Source organism: Mobula hypostoma, chromosome 10 (assembly GCF_963921235.1).
Source record: "Mobula hypostoma chromosome 10, sMobHyp1.1, whole genome shotgun sequence".
In the NCBI taxonomy this organism is placed as follows: domain Eukaryota; kingdom Metazoa; phylum Chordata; class Chondrichthyes; order Myliobatiformes; family Myliobatidae; genus Mobula; species Mobula hypostoma.
The window spans coordinates 123,467,464-123,493,851 of record NC_086106.1 but is presented as its reverse complement, the minus strand read 5'-3'; the positions used below and the strand labels follow the sequence as shown (position 1 = coordinate 123,493,851).

The window sequence follows — 26,388 nt, the reverse complement described above, 5'->3', positions numbered from 1 at the left end:
GATCCCCTCGTATCCCCTTTTGCCTATCACCTGTCCAGCTCTCGGCTCTATCCCTCCCCCTCCTGTCTTCTCCTATCATTTTGCATCTCCCCCTCCCCCTCCAGCTTTCAAATCCCTTACTCACTCTTCCTTCAGTTAGTCCTGACGAAGGGTCTCGGCCTGAAACGTCGACTGTGCCTCTTCCTATAGATGCTGCCTGGCCTGCTGCGTTCACCAGCAACTTTGATGTGTGTTGGTTGAGCAAAGACACAGACTTGCAGTTACTCCAAAGACTTCATGTTTCACCCAGTATTCAACATACCACAGGTTCTCTCTCTCCCTAGTAAGTCAGGAAGAGGTGTCTCCATTTTTCCATGTGACCAATTAACCTACTAACCCACGTCTTTGGAATGTGGGAGGAAACGGTACTGTTTATTGTCGACAGAGATTTTAACCATGTGAACTTTAAGTCAGTGCACCCCAAATTCCATCAGTAGGTGGACTTTGCAATGAGAGGGGAGAACGTGTTGGATCTTGTTTACACAAACATTCCCGACGTGTACCGGGCGGAGCCCCGCCCCCACCTCGGTTACTCAGACCACATCTGTTATGCTAATCCCAGCATACAGACCGCTCGTCAGGCGCTCCAGACCAGCTCAGAAGCAGGTGAAAACCTGGCCAGCAGGAGCCATCTCTGCTCTTCAAGACTGCTTTGAGCACACTGACTGGCACATGTTCAAGGAGGCTGCAACCGATGGCGACTCTACCAGCTTAGAGGAGTACACGGTATCAGTGACTAGCTACATCAGCAAGTGCATCAATGACGTCACTGTGTCCAAGACCATCACTACACGCGCTAACCAGAAGCCATGGATGACCGCGGAGATGCGTACACTGCTGAGGACACGTGACTCCGCCTTCAGAGCAGGTGACAAGGCAGCCCTAACAACACCGAGGGCCAAACTGTCCCGGGCCATCAGAGAGGCAAAGCGTGCACACCCCCAGCAAATCCACAGCCACTTCCAGGACAGTAGCAACACACGGCGCATGTGGAAGGGCATTCAGGACATCACCAACTACAAGACAACACCACCTGCCTGTGCTGGTGATGCCTCCCTCCCAAATGCGTTGAACAATTTCTACACTAGTTTTGAGGTGGAAAATGACATGGCGGCGAGGAAGACCACCCCTCCTCCAAATGACCAGGTGCTGTGTCTTACCGTGGCCAACATGAGGAGAACCCTGTGCAGGGTCAACCCACGGAAGGCTGCTGGACCAGACAATATTCCTGGCAAAGTGCTTAGAGGATGTGCAGACCAGCTAGCAGAGATTCTCACTGACATCTTCAACATCTCCCTGAGCAGTGCCGTCGTTTCTACGTGCTTCAAGGCCACCACCATCATCCCCGTGCCGAAGAAGTCGTCAATGTCCTGCCTCAACGACTACCATCCCGTCGCACTCACATCCATCATCATGAAGTGTTTTGAGAGGCTGGTCATGAGGCACATCAAGACCCTGCCGCCCCCTCACTGGACCCCCTGCAGTTCATGTACCGTCCCAACTGTTCAACAGACGACACCATTGCCATCACCCTCCACCTGGCACTCACCCACCTGGACAAAAAAGACACATACGTTCGAATGCTGTTCATAGACTTCAGTTCAGCATTCAACACAACCATTCCTCAGAAACTGATTGGAAAGCTGAGCCTACTGGGCCTGAACACCTCCCTCTGCAACTGGATCCTAGACTTCCTGACTGGGAGACCTCAGTCAGTCCGGATTGAAAGCAGCATCTCCAACACCATCACACAGAGCACGGGGTCACCCCAGGGCTGTGTGCTCAGTCCACTGCTGTTCACTCTGCTGACCCACGACTGTGCTGCAACACACAGCTCGAAACACATCATCAAGTTCACCGATGACACGACCGTGGTGGGTCTCATCAGCAAGAATGATGAATCAGCATACAGAGAGGAGGTGCAGCGGCTAACAGACTGGTGCAGAGCCAACAACCTGTCTCTGAATGTGAACAAAACAAAAGAGATGGTTGTTGACTTCAGGAGGACACGGAGAGAGCACTCTCCGCTGAACACTGACGGCTCTTCCGTTGAGATCGTTAAGAGCACCAAATTTCTTGGTTTTCACCTGGCGGAGAATCTCACCTGGTCCCTCAACACCAGCTCCATAGCAAAGAAAACCCAGCAGCGTCTCTACTTTCTGTGAAGGCTGGGAAAAGTCCATCTTCCACCCCCCATCCTCACCACATTCTACAGAGGTTGTATTGAGAGCATCCTGAGCAGCTGCATCACTGCCTGGTTCAGGAATTGCACGGTCTCGGATCGCAAGACCCTGCAGCGGATACCGAGGTCAGCTGAGAAGATCATCGGGGTCTCTCTTCCCACCATTACAGACATTTACACTACACGCTGCAACCGTAAAGCAAACAGCATTATGAAGGACCCCACGCACCCCTCATATAAACTCTTCTCCCTCCTGCCATCTGGAAAAAGGCACCGAAGCATTCAAGCTCTCACGACCAGACTATGTAACAGTTTCTTCCCCCAAGCCATCAGACTCCTCAATACCCAGAGCCTGGACTGACACCAACCTACTGCCCTCTACTGTGCCTATTGTCTTGTTTATTAGTTATTGTAATGCCTGCACTGTTTTGTGCACTTTATGCAGTCCTGGTTAGGTCTGTAGTCTAGTGAGGTTTTTGTGTTGTTTTACGTAGTTCAGTGTAGTTTTTGTATTGTTTCATGTAGCACCATGGTCCTGAAAAAGTTGTCTCATTTTTACTGTGTACTGTACCAGCAGTTAATGGTCGAAATGACTATAAAGTGACATGACTTGAGATAGCGACAGGAATTGAACCCATTTCACTGATGTTGTAATAGCATTATGCTAATTGCTATGCTACTTTGAGACTCTATGACCCTTATGCCCCTTGTAGACTCTGAGGCACACGGATGAGACACAAAATGGAGGGCTATGTGGGAGGAAAGGGTAAGATTGATCTTGGAGTCGGTCAAAGGGTCAGCACAACATCATGGGATGAAGGGCTTGTACTGTGCAATAATATTCTGTGACATTTAAGATTAAGCCATACATCTTGAAGTGTGATATTTTTCTGCACATTGAAGTTTGCTGAGAAAGGAATCTACTTTGATGTTACATTGTAGCTACACTGTGGGCAAAAGTTTGTTCTGATCTTTGTACTGGTATGGGATTATCACAGCAACTATATTGAAGTGATCTAGGCTTCAAATTGATCGAGCAGTGTTTTGAGCACACATCAAACAATCGTTTCTAGATTTAGAGTGACAAATATCCTGGACACATGATGGAAGCAAGGTCGTATCTGCCAAATTTGCACTGTTTGCCAAGGCAGATAGTTTGTAATATGTTACATGTAGATGCAAATTTTTACAATAAATTATAAAGAGAATTATGTCAAGGTAGAAATTTTCTACAAGCTGGAGGAGTTCAGTAAATATAACGTGCTTTAAATCTGATTGGATTGGCACAGTATAATAGGTGAAGGAATGGGACAGTTTGTAGATACATGACAAAGACCAAAAGATTCAAAGTAATTTTATTATCAAAGTACATATATATCACCTTATACAACCCTAAGAATTCGAGAGAAATACTAATAAATACATACATACATAAATAAATAATATTGAGAACATGAGATGAAGAGTCCTTGAAAGTGAGTCCATAGGTTGTGGGAACATTTCAGTGATTGGGTGAGTGAAGTTAAATGAAGTTATCACCTTTGGTTCAAGAGCCTGATGTTTGAGGGGTAATAACTGTTCCTGAACCTGGTAACGTGAGTCCTGAGGCTCCTGTGCCTTCTTCCTGATGGCAGCAGTGAGAAGAGAGCATGATCTGGGCGGTACTGATGGATACTGCTTTCCTGAGATGGTTTCTCATGAAGATGTGCTTGATGGTGGGGAAGACTTTACCTGTGAGGGACTGGGCCGTATCCACTACTTTTTATAGGATTTTTCGTAGAAGGGCATTGGTGTTTGCATACTAGGCTGTGATGCAGCCAGTCAATATACTCTCCACTCCACATGTATAGCAGTTTGTCAAAGTTGTAATGACATGCTGAATCTTTGCAAACTCCTAAGGAAGTAGAGGCACTGCCACGCTTTCTTCCTAAATGCACTTACATGGTGACCCCAGGACAGGTCACCACCATTTTGTTCTGCAAAGAACCAACCATGACACCAGCATGAAGGTTAGTATAATGCTTTGCAGTGCCGGCGATTGTGATCAGCTTCAATTCCTGCTGCTGTCTGTAAGTTTGTACATTCTCCCCACTATTGCATGGGTTTCCTCCAGGTGCTCAGGCTTCCTCTCACATTCCAAAGGCGTATGGGTTAGGATTAATAAATTGTGGGAAACAGGTGACATTGCGGGCTGTCCCTGGCCCACCCTCGGACTGTGTTGGTCGTTGACACGAATGGCACATTCCACTGTATATTTCAATGTACATGTAACAAATAAAGCTCATCTTTAAATATTTAACATTGATTTTGTGCTGCAGAAGAGACTTGTTCATAGGTCAGAATGGCAGAGATATCAGAATGCTCTGAAATGCAGTCGACCAAATGTTATATAAGGTCTAAAACTGGCAACAATTCAACCTTATATAACCTTTACATTTCTCAAGTTGTAATTACCACTCATTTTCAACACAGACCACACCCAGCATTTATTTGGTAACTCAGACTACAGGCAGATCAAACAGTGACTGTGCCAAAGTCTAACTCCAACAGTATACGAACAGCCTCATATATATCTATCAATGTATTTATTGGCACAGATCTTCAGTTCCTAATTGACCAAACAGACCAAAACTCAGAAGATGAAGTCAATCAGTTGTGAAGTCTCTCTTTCTTGCTTGAGTTTAATGAAAATACTTTATTTCACTTTAAGATTCATTTTTCTTTGTAATTATAATTAAACAGTTAATGATACTGGGCCTAGAGCACTGAAGGCACAAGACCAACCACTAACTGAAGGTTCTTAATTGACATTTGTACTCAATGTTAATTACAAAGAATGCAGATGTGTGAGATTAAAGAATTTTGCTTAGCTTTTATATCAAAAATGTCAAGCCAGCACAGTGTCAGAACAAGTCATTAAAAGCTAATGAGACTGGGATGCAACATTAGATAAGGAACAAAAATAACAAAAAAAAAAGACTCGGGAGAACTTGCAGCCATTATAGTCCGGAAAAATATACAAATGGCAGGAGAAACGATGCCGTGAATAGATTTAAAGATGTGAAGAATGTTGAACTTGAGATGGAAGGTCATTAAGAACCCAAATAAATCTGAAGAGGAATGAACTTGGTTTGAGATAGGACATTGACACCAGAGTTTTTGATGAGATTAGAATCACGGAGGATTGAGAAAAGTTGAGGTACCAAGGAAGTACTGTAAAGGTCCAATTTGGAGTCTTTACAGATCTCTTAATGGGCAAAAAAACTCACATCCCAATGCAATGTTCATGCCACAAATTTAAAATTATTCTCCTTTCAGTTTGTTGCCTTTAATAGCAGTCAGTACAGCAATGGCAGCAGACCAAATGGTTATATAAAGTCTACAACTGGCAGCAATTCATCCTTATATAAGTTTTATGCGTCTCAAGTTCTAATTACTATTCATTTTCATCACTGACCACCCTCGGTGTTCATTGGGTAACTCAAGCTACAGGCAGATCACATAGTCGCTGTGCAAACATCTAACACCAACAGTACACCAAAAGCCCAGGTTGTATCCTAGCAATGTACGTATTGGCACAGACCTTCAGTTCTTTTAACCCTTGATAAAACAAACTAAAAAACTCAAAAGCTGAAGTCAACGGGTCAGGAGGTCCCTACAGTACTGTGCAAAAGTCTATATATATAGAGCGCTAGACTTTTACAAAGCTGAGACTTTTAAGCAGTGCTGTAGCAACTTTATGTATTGCACTGTACTGGTACCACAAAAAAATCATGACATACATAACCTGTTTCTGATATGGGTCTCTACTGTGGACTGAGAGTGGGAAAGGGGCAGGGAGGGGGAAATCATGATTGGGGAAAGCGGAAAGGAGAGGGGAGGGAGCAGAAAGCTCCAGAGAAACATTCTGCAATGATCAATAAACCAATTGTTTGGAATCAAATGACCTTGCCTGGTGTCTCAGGGTTGAGTATATCCATACCCAAGCCAATGTCCGCCAGGCACTATGTCTCTGCCACCTGTCCCACACCCCTCCCACAGCATTCCATCCTCACCATTCCCAACATCCTTTGCTCCCACCACATTTACAAACTTACTCTGCTCTTCACATTGACAAATACAGTACAGTGCAGAAATCTTTGACATCCTAGTGATATATATGCGCCTACGACTTTTGCACAGTACTGCACATCTTTCTCGACATGTAGGTATGTTCTATTTCTATTCCTTGTTGTATTTTTAGGCTGGATAAGTCTTACATATCTCAGTGGCCACTTTATTAGGTACAGGAGTGGAAGCCGGTGTGATCATATGCTGCTGTAGCCCAACCACTTCAAGGTTTGATGTTTTGTGTGCTCAGCGATGCTCTTCTGCACGCCACTCAGTCTGACCATTCTCCGCTGACCTCTCTCATTAACAAGGCATTTTCGCTCACAGAACTGCCACTCAATGGACGATTTTTGTTTATTGCACCATTCTCCGTAAACTCTCGAGACTGTTGTGCATGAAAATCCCAGTCGAACAACCCCTATCGATGATACAAAGATAGGTGGAGGAGCGGGTAGTGTTGAGGAAACAGCGAGCCTGCAGAGAGACTTAGATAGTTTAGGGGAATGGGCAAAGAAGTGGCAAATGAAATACAATGTTGGAAAGTGTATGGTCATGCACTTTGGTGCAAGAAATAAATGGGCAGACTACTATTTAGAAGGGGAGAGAATTCAAAATACAGAGATGCAAAGGGACTTGGGAGTCCTTGTACAGGATACCCTAAAGGTTAACCTTCAGGTTGAGTCGGTGGTGAGGGAGGCGAATGCAATGTTGGCGTTCATTTCTAGAGGTATAGAATATAAGAGCAGGGATGTGATGTTGAGGCTTTATAAGGCACTCGTGAGACCATACTTGGAGTATTGTGTGCAGTTTGGGCTCCTTATTTTAGAAAGGATATACCGACATTGGAGAGGGTTCAGAGAAGATTCACGAGAATGATTCCCAGGAATGAAAGGGTTACCGTATGAGGAATGTCTGGCAGCTCTTGGGTTGTATTCCCTGGATTTGAGGAGAATGAGGGGGAATCTCATAGAAACATTGCAAATGTTAAAAGGCCTGAACAGATTAGATATGGCAAAAGTTATTTTCCATGGTAGGAGAATCTAGGACAAGAGGGCACGACTTCAGGATTGAAGGATGTCCACTTAGTACTGAGATGTGGAAAAATTACTTTAGTCAGAGGATGGTAAATCTGTGGAACTTGTTGCCACAAGAGGCTGTGGAGGCCAAGTCATTGGGTGCATTTAAGGCAGAGGTAGATAGGTTCTTGATTAGCCAGGGCATCAAAGGGTATGGGGAGAAGGCAGGGGAGTGGGGATGACTGGAAGAACTGGATCAGCCCATGATTGAATGGTGGAGCAGACTTGATGGGCTGAATGGCCTACTTCTGCTCCTATATGGTGTTATGATCTCTCCCAGATACTCAAACCACCCTGCCTGGCACCAAAAATCATTCCAGGGTCAAAGTCACTTAGACCACATTTCTTCCCCATTCTGATGTTTGGTCTGAGCAACAAATGTACCTCATGGCTGAAGGTTTTTATGCATTGAGTTCTGCCACATGGTTGGCTGATTAGATATTTGCATTAACGAGTAGGTGTACAGCTGTACCTAATAAAGTGGCCACTGAGTGTATGTGGCAGAAATGGCAGTCTTCAAAGGATTGTTCCTGGCACTCTGTGAGTAGGGTTGTAATCACCAGTCATTAAAGAATGCTGACAAGAAGCAGCTCAGGCCACCTACCTACAGGAAAGATATCAATAAAATCGAAAGAGTACAGAGAAAATTTATACGGATGCTGCTGGAACTTAAGGACCTGTTGAGGAAAGGCTGAAAAGGTTAGGAATTTATTCCCTGAAGTGGAAGAGAACAAGGAGTGATTTGATTTGAGAGGTGTACAAAATTATGAGGGTTACAGATAGGGTAAATACAGGCACGCTTTTTCCACTGAGGTTAGTTGAGACTTGAGCTAGAGGTTAATGTGAAAGGTAAAATGTCTGCAGGGAACATGAGGGGAACTTCTCTCAGAGGGTGGTGAGAGTGTGGAACGAGCTGCCAGCGGAAGTGATGGTTGTAGGCTTGATTTCAACATTTAAAAGAAGTTGGAATTAGTTCATGGATAGGAGAAGTGTGAAGAGCTGTGGTCAATGGGACTAGGCAGAATAGCAACTTAGCATGGACTAGATGGGCCATTCTCATCTGACTCGATGACTCTAAAAAGCATTTCCAACAACACAAGACATAGGAGCAGAATTACTCCATTCAGCCAATCGAGTCTTCTCCACCATTTTACCATGGCTGATTTATTTTCCCTCTCAACCCCATTCTCCTGCCTTCTCTCCAGAGCCTTTGACATCCTTAGCAAACAAGAACTTACCAACCTCCACTTTAAGTATACCCAAGAGATTCCACAGATGCTGGAAATCCAGAAAGCACCACTTTCGAGAGTGACAGAGTAATAGTTTAGCTACTGGAATAATAACTTTGAGCCCTTGACAACTAATCCATTAACTAAGTTCCAATCCCATTACAATAATTTGGAACTTAATTGTCAGTTAATTAAGTAAATCAGGATTTTTAAAGGACTGCTAATATCAGTTATGGTGACTATGAAGCTACATGGTTAAAAAATCCTCCAATGGCCTTCAGGGGAATGAAGTCTGCTGTTCTTATCTGGTCTGATTTAAAAGTAACACCAGACCCTAAACAGTGTTGATGAGCAGAGGGATCTTGGGGACCAAGCTCATAGCTCTCGGAAAGTGAGTACACAGGTTGATAGGGTGGTTAAGAAGACAGATCTCACTTACCCTTATTAGTCGAGACACTGAGTTCAAAAGTGAGGAAGGTTAGTTGCAGCTTTATAAAACTCTAGTTAGACCGCATTTGGAGTATTGCACACAGTTCTGGCTGACCCATTATGGGAAGGATGTCGAGTCTCTGGAAGGGTGCGGAAGAGGTGTACAGGATGCTCACTAGATTAGTGGGCATATGCTATAACAAGAGGTTGGACAAAATTTGGTTGCTTTCTCTGGAGCTGCAGATCAGATAGAGGTTTATAAAATTATGGGAAGCATAGATAGAGTTTTTTCCCGGGTTTGAAAAGTCTAATACCAGAGGGCATGCATTTAAGGTTACAGGGGGTAAGTTCAAAAAAGATTTGAATGGAAAGTATTTACAAAGAGAGTGGTGGTACCTGAAATGCGCTACCTGGAGTGGTGGTAAAGGCAGAAAAATTAGGGCTTTTAAGAGACTTCAGTTGGGCACAGGAATATGAGGGAAATGGAAGGATATGAACGTTGTGTAGGCAGAAGGGATTCATTTCGTCGGCTGAGGGGACTGTTCCTGTGGTGTACTGTTCTCTGTTCAGAATCACACCATGGGTTAACCCTCAGCTGCCTTCTGAAATGGCTCAGTTATAAAATTTAATTCATCATGGGACCTGCATGCTACAGAGTCACACAGCATCAGGGCAGGCTCTTCAGCCCAATTAGTCCGTGCCGTCAAAGATTCCCATCTGTCTGCATTTGGCCAAATCCCTCTAAAAAACGAAACTGGTTGAAACACTCAACAGGTCAGGCAGCCTCCACAGAGAAACAGTTCATGTTTCAGATTAGTTCTTACCCACCTGAAACATCTCTGTTCTGTGAGACTCGCTCTCTAAAGTTGTAGCTTTATCAGCTGAGTATGTAAAATCACAGAAGCATAATGCAACATAGAAGCAGGTCCTTTGCCACATCGAGTCCATGCTAGACTATTTTTCTGCATAGTCCCTTGATCACAGCTCTCTATTCCTCTCCCATCCACTTACCCATCCAAACTTCACTGATTCTGAGTGGTTTCTATTTTATTTTATTTCAGGAAAGTTAAACAGTTTCTTTTGTAAGAAAAAGAGGCTCACAGCTTTGGCTTTTTTCCCATCTCTGATCACATCCTTTTGTTGCTGCCTTCTGAATTGTAGACATGCCTTTCAGTGGTTCCATAGCGGATAAAGAACAACTGTGAATCAGCCAAGTGCAATGAAATTCTACAGCTCTATTGAATCGATTTCACGAAGGACTACATGATCTACAGCATCAATGGTGTATATTAACCAGCTCCTACACTTCATTTAGGCATTATGCCAAGGACATGTTGTTATAGAAAGTGCTACTGTAGCCAGCACTATAAGTTGTACAGCGTCACACTCTCTGAAGTACACTCAGTGGCCACTTTATTAGGTACCCCTTGTATTTAATAAAGCAGCCCCTGAGTGTATTTACATACTTATCAATCTATTTCTTATTCAGAACAGGCCCTTCCGGCCCAACCAGCAAACCACCTATTTAACCCGAGCCTAATCACAGGACAATTTACAATGACCAATTAACCTACTAACTGGTACATCTTTGAACTGTGGGAGGAAACCAGAGCACCCAGAGGAAACCCACACGGTCACGGGAAGGACGTACAGACTTCTTACAGAGGAAGGTGTAAGAATACACAAGTATTCCCGGGATCTTGTGTTTTTCTTTTGATTGGTTTCTGGAGTTACAAACCAAAACGGTAGTAAAGAGGTTGTTTTGAAATGAACCTGAGACGACTAACTACCTGTTAATGCTCAGCAAGACATTCGAGTTTTAAAAAAAGCACCATACGTATTTCTTTGGAAGAGGGAGGGAGTTAAAAAAAGACAGAAAACAGGCAAAATTCATAGGTAAATAAAGAGTGAACACTTTGCAATAATAATAATAATAATAAATAAAAAGCAGAAATACCTGGCTATATCGAAAAGATTGACACATTTGATTGCATAACATATAGCTGAATGATGTATACTGAATGAACTGAGCAGTATTTGAAGCAAACAAAATAGCTGATTTAAACCGAGTGTCAGTGTTGCTGAGTACAAGAAGTTGAAAAACATTCAGTTTGCTTCGGAGTTTAACTGCTCCAACCAAACTGGCCAAAATGAGCTTGGCTGATTTCAGTAACATTTACAACCAAAACCATTGTTGATTGCAGAACTCTTTCCGTTTCATACACAGAATCAAAAGGAAGGGGAGACCTTTTCACCTCACGTGGCTGAATTGAAGAGATTGTCCAAACATTGTCAGTTCAGTGTTGGAATTAATGATGCACTAAGAGATTGTTTAGTTTGTGGAATCTTACAAGAAAGCATTCAAAGCAGCTCCTAACAGAAGCACAATTCACCTTTGAAAGAGCAGTTGAAACCACGGTAACAATGGAAACATACAGAGATGCAACTGAGTTGCCATCGGAAATGAAAGTGAGTGTGAACAAAATTGCAACATCTAAACAGAAGCTTGCCTGGCCGAACAAATTGTGTTACCACTGTGGCTGGGCTCACATACACCAGCCCAATGCTGGTTTAAAGGTGAAACTGAGAAGGACACATACAAAGACAATGTTGGGCAGACAAAAATAAATGGACTGCACAGGGAAGAGCAAAAGATAAAAAGTCAAATTGCAGTTTCAACTGAGCACTGATCTGCATGCAGTGGTCACACTCTTGACACACAAGGATTACACAAACGTGCTGAGAAAATTCAAGCAGTAGTGCATGTCCCAAGGCCAAAGGATGTGCCACAGTTGTGTTCCTTTCTAAGATTTATCAATGACCATAACAGGTTCCTGCCAAACCTAGCTACTCTGAACTCAATTCTACAGCTCGGGAAGAAATGACAATGGACAAAAAAAAGGGAGGTGACTTTCAGGAAGACAAAGGAGATGGTGACGTCAGACACTGTCCTCACACATTATGATCCACAACACCCAGTGAAGCTTGCCTGTGACGTCCTGCCTTTTGGTACAGGTGCAGTCATGTCACATATTATGAGAGATGGAAGTGAACGCCCCATTGCCTTTGCATCGCATTCCCTGAAAAATTACACGCGGATTGACAGAGAAGCCTTGAGTCTGGTTTGGAGAGTAAAACATTTCAACCAGTACTTGTATGGGAGAGGGTTTACCCTCATTACTGATCATCAACCACTAGTGTCCATTTTCATTCCACTATCACAAAATAACCTGCAGATGCTGGGGTCAAAGCAACACTCACAACACGCTGGAGGAACTCAGCAGGTCGGGTAGCATTCGTGGAAACGATCAGCCAATGTTTTGGGACGGAACCCTTCATCAGGACTGAAGAGGGAAGGGGCTGAGACCGTATAAAGAAGGTGGGGGGAGGGTGGGAAGGAGAAGGCTGGTAGGTTCCAGGTGAAAAACCAGTAAGGGGAAAGATAAAGGGGTGGGGGAGGGGAAGCAGGGAGGGGATAGGCAGGAAAGGTGAAGAAGGAATAGGGAAAAACACAGTGGGTAGTAGAAGGAGGCGGAACCATGAGGAAGGTGATAGGCAGCTGGAGGAGGGGACAGAGGGAAATTTCCCCCCACTAACAGCAGCAGCAAGAATGCAAAGATTGGCTCTGTTTCTTGGAGGAAACAATTATAAGATCAAATTCAAATCATGGAAATGCTGGTGGAGTATCCTGTTTACTCTTGGAAAAGGAAATACCCGAAAAATTTACAAAAGGGTCACTCCTGTTGATGTAACTTGAATCTCCCTAACTTGAATCAAAAGTCACTCTATTAAGGCACAGATGATCCAAAGGGAAACCAAAAAAATACCCCACACTGTCTCAGATCAACATGGCAACTGAAAATGGCTGAAATGTGCAGCAGAAATTCCAGTTTTGCCCTTGGCAGTGTGTTGTCTTTGTGGGAACTGAGAGTTGCTGTACCATCCAAGCTGAGAGCTGAAGTGTTGGAGGATCTACATGACAAAAGCAGTGCCTCCCCATCCCTGGGAGTGGCCTGCATTGCCCGGGCAGAGAACCCATGTGGATTTTACCGGGCAAAAGTTTCCTGGTAGTAGTGGATGCAGGTACAAAGTGGCCAGAAGTGTTCCCAATGGACTCGCACACTGTTGATGCGTGGAGAGGACTCTTCTCAAGGACTGGCGCTCCAGAACACCTGATCAGTGACAAGAGACCACAGTTTGTTGCGGAACAGTTTCAGAAATGAATGGAATGAGGCATATAACGAGGGCACTGTACCACCCAGCTACAAATGGCTTACTGGAAAGGTTTATCCAGAGTCTAAAGAACAATGTCAGCAGAACACACTACACTGACATGGAATCAGAAGCTCACCAATTTCACCCCTGCATATCGGAATGCAGCACACTCCATAACCGACAACTCACCAGTGATGCTGTTCCTGGGCCATCCCTTGCACTCACACTTGATCTCCTCAAACCCACTCTCAGAAGGAATATGCAGGACAAAGATCTGAGACAAATTGAGGGCTGCTTAAACAAGGAGGTTCAATATTTCACTCCTGGAGAAGCAGTCCTGGAGAGGGACTACAGATGTAATCATAAGTGGGTACTTGGAATGATTACGGACAGAATTGGACCACTCTCCTGCTCAATGGAGATTGTGTCTGATGTCATCTGGAGACAATGCATCAAACATTTGAAGAGAGCAGTCAATTGTTGGCGAAGGAAAGTGTCTAGAGCTGTCAGAACCACTTTCTGCAATCCCAGAGTCAACTGCTACAACCACCATGGAGGAGGCCCCAGAACCTGAGATTGTTTCACAGCCACAAGGCTCACCTACCAAGCAGAGTGACAAACCTTGTCATGAAAGATGTTATCCCACAGAAGTCAGAAATCCTTCTCCACAGTGATAAAATCTTTCGTAACACACACAAAATGCTGGAGGAACTCAGCAGGCCGGGCAGCATCAATGAAAAAGAGTACAGCCGATGTTTCCGGTTGAGACCTTTTAAAGAACTGTCCTGCTTACACAATTCATTATGGGTTATATGTAAAAGTACGTGAATGCCATACGTCATTATGCCATCATGTCATATTTTCATGCCCCACTACAGTAAAACGAAATAGCCTTGCATCCCCCTGGTTCCCATGTTTTTCTTTCAATTTAGTTTCTGAAGTTACAAAACAATCAACAGTCTTAATAAACTGACTAGAAAGGCTGGCTCTGTTATAGGAGTCAAACGGGACACACTGGAGGCTGTGGTAAAACAAAGGATCCCATGGAAAATCCTGGCAATTCTGGACAATGTTTCTCACCCTCTGCATGCCACCTTGGCGGAACAGGGGAGCACGTTTAGAAATAGACTAATACAACTACACTGCTCGAAAGAGCGTTATATGAGGTTATTCTTACCCTCGGCCATCAGGCTCTATAATGAGTCAACCTATAGCCAGGGAAGTGAAAACCCCCTCTTGTTAAGACTGTTTGTGGTAACTTATTTCTTTTATTCTTTCTACTTCTCTTCTAATATTTATATCTGTGCACTTGTAATGCTACTGTGATACTGTAATTTCCTTTGGGATCAACACAGTATTTATCTATCTATCTATCCACACCTCCCGTACATGACAAAGTAGCCAGTGAGCATATGTTCATGGTCTTCTGCTGTTGTAGCCCATCATCTTCACGACTCAATGTGTTGTGTGTTCAGATACTCACTGTTGTAACACATGGTTATTTGAGCTACTACCACCTTCCCGTTAGCCTGAACCAGTCTAGCCATTCTCCTCCCACCTCTCTCATTAACAAGGTGTTTTTGCCCAGATAGTTGTGCCTGAAAATCCCAGGAGATCACCAGTTCCTGAGATACTTAAACCACTTGGTCTGGCACCAACAATCATTCCATGGTCAAAATCACTTAATCACATTTCTTCCCCATTCTGAAGTTTGGTCTGAACAACAACGGAAGCTCTTGATCACTTCTGCATGCTTTTATGCATTGAGTTGCTGCCTTATGACTGGTTTATCAGATATTTGCATTAATGTGCAGGTGTACAGATGTACTTTGTAAAGTGGCTTCCGAGTGTGTTTCAGCAGTTTCTCCGAAAGGCTGTATGAAAGGGTCAGCAGACCTACCAAGGAACTGGCTGTGTGGGGAAGAACCAATGCCATCATCTCAAATCAGCGGGAACATAGTGTCTGGAATCATTCAAATAAGCTACCACTGTTGCAAGTACTCACTTCAAAGCGATGAGCGCTCCCGTCTGACAGCTTTAACTGCATCAGTATAGCTGGCTGCAGAGCACGAGTCAAAGAACTGTAAACAGAAAGGCAGGGTCAGCAGTGAAGTGAAAACGAAAAATGAAATAAAGCAGACAACAGAGGGATATGCACATTAAGTGGACAGCAGGGATTAGTTTCATTGGCATTTAGTTACTGGTTTAATTCATTCAGCACAACATTGTGGCCCAAATCGCCTGTTCCTATGCTGAATTGTTCTCTGTTCTATATGTTCCTCCTGTGCCATTAAAACAAAATGATACCTTTCCCCCAAAAGACTACAAATTCTATCAGCTGCATTGCTTTCAAGATTGATTTTGGTTGAGTTTTGGTTTCACCAATATAAAGGCAGATTTATGAGAATGATCTTGGGAATGAAAGGGTTAATGTATGAGGAGCATTTGATGGCTCTGGGACTGTACTAGATGGAACTCAGAAAAATTCATTGAAACCTATCAAGCATATTGAAAGGCTGAGATAGAGTGGATGTGGAAAGGTACTCTAAGGGACCAGATATAAGAGTATTTGGATAAACATAGACCGATTAGGGATAGTCTGCATGGCTTTCTACATGGTAGGTTGTGTCTATCCAATCTTACAGAGTTTTTCCAAGGATGTTCCCAGGAAAGTTAACGAAGGTAAGGCAGTGGATATTGTCTACGTTGACTTTAGCAAGCTATTTGACAAGGTCCCACACGGGAGGTTAGTCAAGAAGGTTCAGTCACTCTGCATTCAAGATGAGGCAGTGAACTGGATTAGACATTGACTTTGTGGAAGAAGGCAGAGAGTGGCAGAAGATGGTTGCCTCTTTGACTGGAGGCCTGTGACTAGTGGTGTGCCGCAAGGATCGGTGCTGTGTCCATTGTTGTTTGTCATCTATATCAATGATCTGGCTGATAATGTGGTCAACTGAATCAGCAAATTTGCCAACGACATCAAGATTGGGGCTATAGTGGACAGTGGGGAAGACTATCAGAGCTTGCAGTGGGATTTGGAACAGCTGGAAAAATGAGCTGAAGAATGGCAGGTTGAATTTAATGCAGACAAGTGTGAGGTCTTACATAGTGAATGGCAGGGCACTGAGGAGTGTGGTAGAATAAAGGGATCTGGGAATACAGGTACATAATTCATTGAAAGTAGTGTCACAAGTAGATAGGGTTGTAAAGAAAGTTCTTGGCACATTAGCCTTCTTAAAATCAAAGTACTTAGTACAGGAGATGGGATGTTATGTTGAAGTTGTACAGTATAAGACATTGTGAGGCCTAATTTGAAGTATTATGTGCAGTTTTGGTCACCTACGGACAAGAAAGATGTAAACAAGGTTGAAAGTGTACAGACAAAATTTACAAGAATTTTGCCAGGACTGGAGAACCTGATTTATAAGGGAGGATTTAAAGACTTTATTCCTTGGAACATAGAAGATTGAGGAGAGATTTGATAGAGGTATACAAAATTATGAGGGGTCTGGGTAGGGTAAATTCAAGCAAGCTTCTTCCACTGAGGTTAGGACTACAACTAGAGGTCATGGGTTAAGAATGAAAGTTGAGAATTTTATGGGGAACATGAAAGGAAACTTCTTCACTTAGAGGTCATGAAATGTGGAATGAGATGCCAGGCAAGTGGTGCATGCACGCTTGATTTCAACATGTAATAGAAGTTTGGAAAGGTACATTGATGGGAGGGGTATGGAGGGCTATGGTCTGGGTGCAGGTCGATGGCACTAGGCACTTTAAATGGTTCAGCACAGACTTGATGGGCCAAAGAGCCTGTATTGTCTTGTACTTTTCTATGACTCTATGATGCTTCCAATAGTGGGAGAGTCTAGGGCCAGAGAGCACAACTTCAGAATTATAAAAGGTGACCCTTTAAAATAGAGATGAGGAATTCCTTTAGGCAGAGGGTGGTGAATCTGTGGAATTCATTCCCACAGGAGGCTGTGGAGCCCAAGTCATTGGGTATATTTGAAGTGAAGGTTGATTAGTAAGGTTATAGGAAGAAAGCAGGAGAGTACGATTAAGAGAGAATCAGCCATAATCGAATGGTAGAGCAGACTCGATGGTCTGTACGGCCTAATTCTGCTCCTGTGGCTTATGATGGAGTATGGGGGTAGATCTGGAACTGAATGGCAGAACAGGCTGATGGAATTGGATGGCTTCTTCTAATATTCAGCTCATCAGTACAAACTATCATCAACTTGAATAACTTTGTTGCCTAACCCACTGGCCTCTACAGTAAATTGCGTTACTGCAAATTTTAATGTTATATTATAAATTCAGTAATGACACTTGAGTGGGTTTAAGTTACAAATAAAGCACTGGATAATTACCAGCGCTAAACATAACTTTTTAATGAAGTTTTATTATTTGATCTTTAAGTTCTTCTGCACTTTATAAACACAGAAAATAATCTGTGTTTCAGATATTTCCAGAAACGGAAATCAACGTACCAATTATTTTAACGCAAACAACAGGAATTCTGCAGATGCTGGAAATTCAAGCAACATACATCAAAGTTGCTGGTGAACGCAGCAGGCCAAGCAGCATCTATAGGAAGAGGCGCAGTCGACGTTTCAGGCCGAGACCCTTCGTCAGGACTAACCCTGACGAAGGGTCTCGGCCTGAAACGTCGACTGCGCCTCTTCCTATAGATGCTGCTTGGCCTGCTGCGTTCACCAGCAACTTTGATGTATGTTACCAATTATTTTAGTCAATTTTCATTTAAGAACAGCCATTTCTATAACTGTGCGGTGGACAGCATTCTGAGTGGTTGCACAGAGCCTGGTAGGGAGGCTCCAATGCACAGGTTCACAGGAAGACACAAATGGTCCCTCAAGAAGGTGGCTTTCATCACTCAAGTCATTCACCATCTTGGACATGCCTTCTTCTTGCTTATATCATCAGGGAGGAGGCACAGGAGGAGCCTGAAGACACATACTCCAGATTCAGAAAAAGCTTTTTCCCTTTCGCCGTCAGATTTCTGAACAGCCCATGAACTCATGAACACTATCTCGCTATTTTTTTTTGCACTATTTAGTTTGTAATTTATGGTAATTTTATGCCCTTTGCAAGTGTTCTGCTGCCGTAAAACAACAAATTCCACGTCATAGGACAGTGATAATAAATCTTGTTTTGGTTTTTATTCTAAGCAAGTTCATTGGGACTTATTAACCGATCACGGCAGAGGTAACTTATGCAGATCAACTTTAATGCACAATGCACAACCTCGATGGCAACAAAAGCCAGAGACTACATTTCTGATGTGGAAAATTTACAATACTACTGTGGATCATTTGAAAGTGTGTTAGGGTATCAATAATATCGATAGGCTAGTGTTGACAGTCAGTCTAAAACCACCAAATTCCCAAGGGTGCCAATTATCTGAGTATTACTGTATTTTTATTAGATAATCTTAAAGATGCAACAATAATTACACTATTGCTTGCTTGTTATGAGCAACTTTACTGTTGAATATGCCATTTCACATTGGAGTGAAGAAGGCTGAGAGGCAACTTCACAGAGAAGTACAAGATGATTATACTGTACACCTTAACTGGTTGTTTGTCAGTATTTCCTTATGTATAGCTTTCTCATCCTCCAAGAGGACCACAACCTTGTTGTGGTTTGGAGGCTTGCATGCCTAATGACCCGGAGAGCTATGTTGGCTGGAGTCAGGGTTTTATGCTTTGGCTCTTGGCAAGGTCACCCATGCCAAACAGGTCAAAGGGTAGAGGCCAGACTAAGAGTGGTCCACCGGTCCTCTAGGTTTCGGGGTTCAGCTCAGGACTAACAACCCTGACTGGTTAAAAAATACTGTTATGGAAACAGCAATGAAGAATCCTTCTATATCTGAATACGACAGTATTCCTGAGTCTCCACCCAGGACTTGCATAACTGACAGTAGAGAAAACCAACAGGAAGCTATTGACATGAATAAGAAAGCCCTGAATACCACCAAAGATTAAGGGCCTTCATGGCTGTCCTAAACACCAGCGGTGTAACGGGCAGTTGAATAGAATAGTTTTTCATAAGTTCTATCATATTTATTTATTTTCCAGTAAATGCCTTCAAGAAAATGAATCTCCATACTTTGATAATATATTTTACTTTGACTTTGATAAGAGGCATTAATAGAGAGAGATACAGTCAGCACCTTTTCCCAGGGCAGCAATTACTAATACAAGAGGACAGACTTTCAAAGAGATTGGAGTAAAGTGTAGGAGGGATGGCAGAGGCAGGGTTTTATTTTCATTCACAGAGCGTGGTTGTGTATGGAATGCACAGCCGGGTCTGATGGTAGAGGCTAATATATTAGGGGCATTTATGAGGCACTTAGAAGACAGATGTATGAAAGTAAAGTGGAGGGTTACAGTATGTGGGAGGGAAGCATTAAGTTTGATTGTGGAGTACCTCATAAGGTCGGCACAACATTGTGGGCCGGAGGGTCTGTACTGTGCTGTATTGTTTTATATTCTATGTTCATATTGATATGCCAGCCAGGATACTGCAGAATGTTGACACGTACCTTGGTCTTATTGGTCAGACCACATTTGGACTATTATGAGTAGTTCTGCGCCCCATTTCTAAGAAATGATGTGCTAGCATTGGAGAGGGCCCAGAGGAAGTTCACGAGAATGATCTGGTACTTAAAGCATTAAAGGAATAAAGCATAAGAAGCATTTGATAGCTCTGGGTCTGTACGCACTGGAGTTTAGAAGAATGGGGGGGGGGAATCTCAAAGTTCAAAGTTCAATGTAAATTTATTACTAAAGTACATATGAAACCCTGTGATTCATCTTCTTGCAGTAACACTCAATAAATCCATAATAGAATTAATAATAATAGAATCAATGAAAGACTGCACCATCTGGGTGCTAAATCAGTGTGCAAAAGACAACAAACTGCAAATACAAAAAGAAAGAAAAAAAGAAGCAATAAATATCGAGAACCTGAGATGAAGAGTCCTCGAAACTGAGTCCATAGGTTGTGGGAACACTTCAGTGATGGGCAAGTGAAGTTATCCCCTTTGCTTCAAGAGCCTGATGGATGAGGGGTGATAACTGTTCCTGAACCTGGTGGTGTGAGTGCTGAGGCTTCTGTACCTTCTCCCTGATGACAGCAGCGAGAAGACAGCATGACGTGGCTGGTGGGGATTCCTGATGATGGATGCTGTATTCCCGACAGCGCTCCATGTAGATGTGCTCAATGGTAAGAAGTGCTTTACCTGTGATGGACTGGACCACATCCACTACTATTTGTCAGACTTTCTGTTCAAGGGAATCGGTGTTTCCATACCAGACTGTGATGTAGCCAGTCAATATACGCTCCGTCACACATCTATAGAAGTGATAGGTTTCTCATTGAAACCTATCAAATATTGAAAGGCCTAGATACAGTGGACATGGAGATGAGGTTTCCAATAGTGAGGGAGTCCAGGACCAAGGGGCATGGCATCAGAATACAAGATTGCTCCTTTAGAAAAGGGATAACAAGAAATCCCTTTAATGATAGGGTGGTGAATGTCTGGAATTCATTGCCACAGACAGCTGTGGAGACCAGGACATTGGTATATTTAACGAGGAGGTTGATAGGCTCTTGATTACCAAGGGCATCAGAGGTTACAGCGAGAAGGCAGGTGGATGGGATTGAGAGGGATAATAAATCAGGCACGATGGAATGGCAGAGATAACTTGATGGGCCAAATGCTCTAATTCTGCTCCTGTGTCTTATGATCTTACCAAAGGATAACATTGGGTATGATGCATATTGAATGGAGACCCAAGTATCAACTTTACCTGGAAGAAATGGCCACATCAACTCGCCATCTGAAATCCTGAACACCTGGCAAACGATTGCCCTGTTGCAGGGCTGCAGCCTCCAACACCGCACGTCTTAAAGCAGAATATACAATTGTAGTGGAAATATTAACACATTATTAACTGGAGATGTTCAAAATGCTGGTAAAATACAATCATACAGACACATCACTGATTAAAGAGAGAAAATACACCCTCAAAATACATCTTCATGACTCCATCTGGGGCCAGAAAGCAGAAAATCACAACAGGTCTTAAATTCACTCTGGAGCAGGGGGCCCCAACCTTTTTTTATGCCCATGGGCCAATATTACTAAGCAAGGGGTCTGAGAGCCCCATGTTGAGAACCCCTGCCCCAGAGATTTAAGTATAAAAGCTGGACCGTGGGTATTGGGAAAAACACAAAAACAGATTACCTGTGTTCATCTCCCTTCCACATCAACATTAGTCCTAATTCCACATATCAGACCCATTTGCATTTTCACCTTTACATCCACTCATCCTGAAGTCTTGACATGTGAAGAACTTCACCATGTGACTAGCTAACAGGTAGCTGGCTCACTATCTCCTTCCAAAATGCAATTCCACATTATCAGTAAGAGGTTACCTAGGCCAGAAACCCCATCCTTTAAAATATTATTTATTAAGTTAATCCTCCCTTCCTTATGCATTTCCAAGTAAAGGACACTGTGAAATGTACAAAAAGGAAACCATACACACATACAAAGTGCATCAAGCCCTTTTGCAATCTAAAACAAGCACGAGGCAGCAGTGTGTGTTGTGAGTGACAGAGATTACCCATTATCCAGCATCCCAAGTGTACGGGAATTACTTGATCTGTGACATTTGCACAGGTCTGACCCAGAGATAAAAGCAATATTTCCATTACTAACGATACTGTACAAAGTATTTGATCATTGTACTGAAACTTCTGTATAGAATTTTCAAAATGCTAGTTGGTTCAAGAACTGAATGACCACAGACCCTGAAACATATAAGCAGAATTAGGCCAATTGCCCATTGAGACTGGTCTGCCATTCAATCACGGCTGATTTATTTTCTTTCTTAACCCAGTTCTCTTCCCTTCTCCCTATAATCTTTGATGGCCTTACATATCAAGAACCTATCAACCTCCACTTTAAATCCACACTATGAATTGGTCTCTCTTTCACATCTACAGAATCTCATGTTTACTACTCCAGCTATGGAATCCCCTATCATTACTCTTCTCCCACCTCCTCTTCTGAGCCACAGCGCCAGACACTCAGTTACTGCAGCTGCCCCTCCACCCCCCAGTAGGTTATCCCCCTCCACAGTATCCAAAGTGGTATATTTATTATCGAGGCAAACGGCCACAGAGGTACTGTGAACTGGCTGCCCATTTCCTTTCTCTCTCCTGACCTCCCTGTAGCTCCTATCTATCACCTCACCTCCCACACGAGCTTAAGGTCATCGAGCTGCATCTCCAGTTCCTCAGCACGTTCCCTGAGGAGCCGCAGCTCGGTGCACCTGGTGCAGATGTGGTTATCCAGGAGGCTGGAGGTCTCCCAGAATTCCCACATCTCACACAAAAAATACAATGCAGCCCTTGGAGCCGTTTTCACTGCATTATCAGACAGAATAAAGAAGAAATGACCAGATCTACACATATATACCATATATACAGTACTGTACAAAAGTCTTAGTCACATTTAAAAAGCAAAGGTGCCTAAGACCTTTGCACAGTGCCCTATTTGTCAAAGCGGAGCACTGCGGGAGGGGTGTGGGACACGTGGCCAGGGTGGTGGATTTGGGGCGGGGGAGGGAGCTGGCATCGGTGCTGACTCACCCAGCCCTGCGACACCAGGCAAGGTCACTTAATTCTAAACAGTTGGTTTATTGATCATTACAGAATGTCTCTCTGGTGCTTCCCACTCCCTCTTCTCTCCCTTCCACTTTTCCCAACCATGATTCCGTTCTCCCTGTCCCCTACCCACTCTCAGTCCAGAATAGAGACCCATATCAGAATCAGGTTTATCATCATTCACATACGTCAGGATTTTTTTTGGGGGCAGCAGTACCGTGAAATACATAAAATTACTGCAGTGCTGTGCAAAAGTCTTAGGCACCTTAGATATATACATGTGCCTAAGACTTTGATGTGTGTGTGTGTGTGAGAGAGAGAAAGAGAGAGAGATTATATGCATATATAATTTTTCATTATAACTTATAGAGTATTTTATGTCTTGGACTGCACTGTAGCTGCAAAACACCAAATTTCATGACAATAATAAACCTGATTCTGATTACATTACTCACACACTTTGAACATGAAGAAGTAATAGACTCACCTGTTCCCAAATACAACACTTGCAAAATCAGAAATAAGCTCCTCTGGAATCCTGAAACAAATCAATATTAGAAGATCATTAAAAGTTGATCAGAACAACATGTGCAAAGCATGGGTATTATAAGTCCAGTGTGGAGGGGAAGGGATTTATACCTCCATATGCAGGTGGATGCTAAAACAAGTCTGCAGATGCTAAAACAAGTCTGCAATACAACTTAAGACTCATGAGCAGCATGCTGGAAATTGTCCTGTCCAAGACCGGAAGAAGCTGCAGAAGATCGTGAACACAGCCCAGCACATCACACAAACCAATCTTCCGTCCTTGGACTCACTTTACAACGCACGCTGTCAGAGCAGTGCTGCCAGGATAATCAAGGACACGACCCACCCAGCCAACACACTTTTCGTCCCTCTTCCCTCCAGGAGAAGGCTCGGGAGCTTGAAGACTTGTACAGCCAGATTTAGGAACAGCTTCTTTCCAGTTGTGATAAGACTGCTGAACGGATCCTGACCCGGATCTGGGCCGTACCCTCCAAATATCTGGACCTGCCTCTCAGTTTTTTTTTGCACTACCTTACTTTCCCTTTTCTATTTTCTATTTATGATTTATAATTTAAATTTTTAATATTTACTATCGATTGGTACTCCAGGGAACGCAAAGCGCAGAATCAAATATCGCTGCGATGATTGTATGTTCTAATATCAATTGTTTGGCGACAATAAAGTATAAAGTAAAGTAAAGCAAAGTAAATTCAAAATAAAAACAGAAAATTCTCGAAGCCTTGCAGATCAATCTAGTACACTGCATTCAGTTTTCACAATGTGGTCGCCTCTATATTGGAAGAACTCAATGCAAATATGGGATTGCTTAAGGTCACTTCCAGTGCATGAGTGTAAAGGAGAACAAAATAATTGATGATTGCTTTGTGGGCTCTTGTGTTTACTCACCAGAGGCAGACTACCTGCTGACCACCACTTTATTTTCCAGCCCCCTCATGCCCTGTCCTGTGTGTCTGTGCCCCCCTCCTGTATTATTGTAATGAAGACCAGTATAATGAGGAGCAGCACTCTGGGCATGTGCAGTCGTCTGGACTCAGTATTGATTCTGTCCCTCTATCCGTCACTTTCTATTACAGTCTATCTATTACCCCCATTACTCCACTGCACTTCTAGCCACTTGTTAAAATGTTATTTACGTTGTAAATGCATGCTGCTATTTATGCACAAATTTATTCCATATCTGTACCTCCAAGTTTATTTTTTAAATAATTCTTTGTACTTTTTAATTGATGAATGTTGTCTTTAGTTGCACGTCGTGCCCTGACTAACACATCACAGCAAATTCCCCATCCAGGTAAATGGGTATGGCAAAGAAAGCTGATCGTTGATTCTTGATGCAGCAGCCAGTTCATGCACAGTGAGTTCTTTAGCCAAGCACAAAACTCTCATAGTCTGGAGGTTAGAAAATGTTATCCCATTATTTTAAAAGGGCAGCAAAAACAAGCCTGGAAACTACAGACCAGGGAGGCTGTCCCGCTGTTACAGGTATGTTACTGGAGGGGATTCTGAGGAACATGTGGCCAAGTGGTTAAGGCATTGGACTAGTGACCTGAAGGTCGTGAGTTCGAACCCCAGCCGAGGCAACGTGTTGTGTCCTTGAGCAAGGCACTTAATCACACAGTGCTCTGCGACGACACTGCTGCAAAGCTGTATGGGTCCTAATGCCCTTCCCTTGGACAACACTGGTGTCGTGGAGAGAGGAGACTTGCAGCAAGGGCAACTGCTGGTCTTCCATATAACATTGCTCAGGCCTGCGCCCTGGAGAGTGAAGACTTTCCAGACGCAGATCCATGGTCTAAGGAACAGGATATACCATTTTTTATAATGCTGTTTACATTATAACACATTATGACGGAGCGAGGCTCAGAAGGGTCACCAGAGAGCAGGCTGAAGAGGCAGAAAAGGGCAGCTTTTGGCTGTGGCTGAGGAGGAAGGAGAGAAATTGGGGGACTGACTAATCCCACTGAAAGCTGCAGGGGTGTCAGGGAAACGTCCCTGGGTCTGTTCAGCCACCAAGAGATATACCAGGGCCAAGGGAACGAAACGTCAATGAGCGATGGTTCCTGGCTGATGACCCTCCAGCTGACCTGAGGGCACTGTTGGAGGTGGGACAGGCAGCAATGCCAAGCAGGAAGCAACCTCCTGTAAGCCTCATTAATTGCTAGCAAGTACTTGTGCACCTTTTATTCCATATCTGTACTTTAACCTCTAACTTTATTTTTTTATATAATTCTTTATAATTGTTGAATGTTTTTTGCTGTGTCTTGCCCTGACCAACGCACCACAGTAAATTCCTAATGCATAAAATTATTGTATATGGTGAATAGAAGTGATTCTTGACCATAAGTTCTTGAATTCTAAAATTCCTCGAAATACATTGGAATGGACCAGGCCACCCATCTGTAATAGTGGTTCAGGTTTTCGTTTCCTCTCCCTTTGCAATGTCTCGGCATGTTTGTCCTGCATTTTTCAACTTTTACTCGCATTCTCACCTTCTAACTGGAATTGGTATATTATTGTTACATGTACCGAGTCAGAGTGAAAAGCTCGTCTTGCATACTCTTCACACAGATCAATTCACTACACACTCTGTTGAGATAATACAAAGTAAAGCAATAACAGAATGCAGAATAAGGTGTTACAGTTCGAGAGGAAGTGCAACGCAGGTAGACAATAAGATGCAAGATCGAAATGAGCTAGCCAGCCGGTGGTGTAGCGGCATCAGTGCAGGACATCCAGGTGAGTTGTTCCAGGTTCAGCTCTGGCCAGCTCCATCCGTGCTGGGCTGAGTGTCAAGCTAGTAACTCAGCTCATAAACAACAGACAAAATACTAAATAAATGGCAACCTGATGGATGGACATT

At 43.3% G+C, this 26,388-nt stretch overlaps 1 protein-coding gene across 1 annotated transcript in view; it reads right to left on the bottom strand.

Annotated features, from left to right (window-relative positions):
- commd5 (COMM domain containing 5) overlaps positions 1-26,388 on the bottom strand; it is a 60,628-nt gene that overhangs the window by 11,663 nt on the left and 22,577 nt on the right. Inside the window, exons 5-7 of the mRNA XM_063061461.1 lie at positions 23,467-23,517; positions 21,116-21,211; positions 15,286-15,361 (exon numbers count right to left, since the gene is read on the bottom strand). Coding sequence (XP_062917531.1) covers positions 15,286-15,361; positions 21,116-21,211; positions 23,467-23,517 — 223 coding nt within the window. The remainder of the gene's footprint in view (positions 1-15,285; positions 15,362-21,115; positions 21,212-23,466; positions 23,518-26,388) is intronic.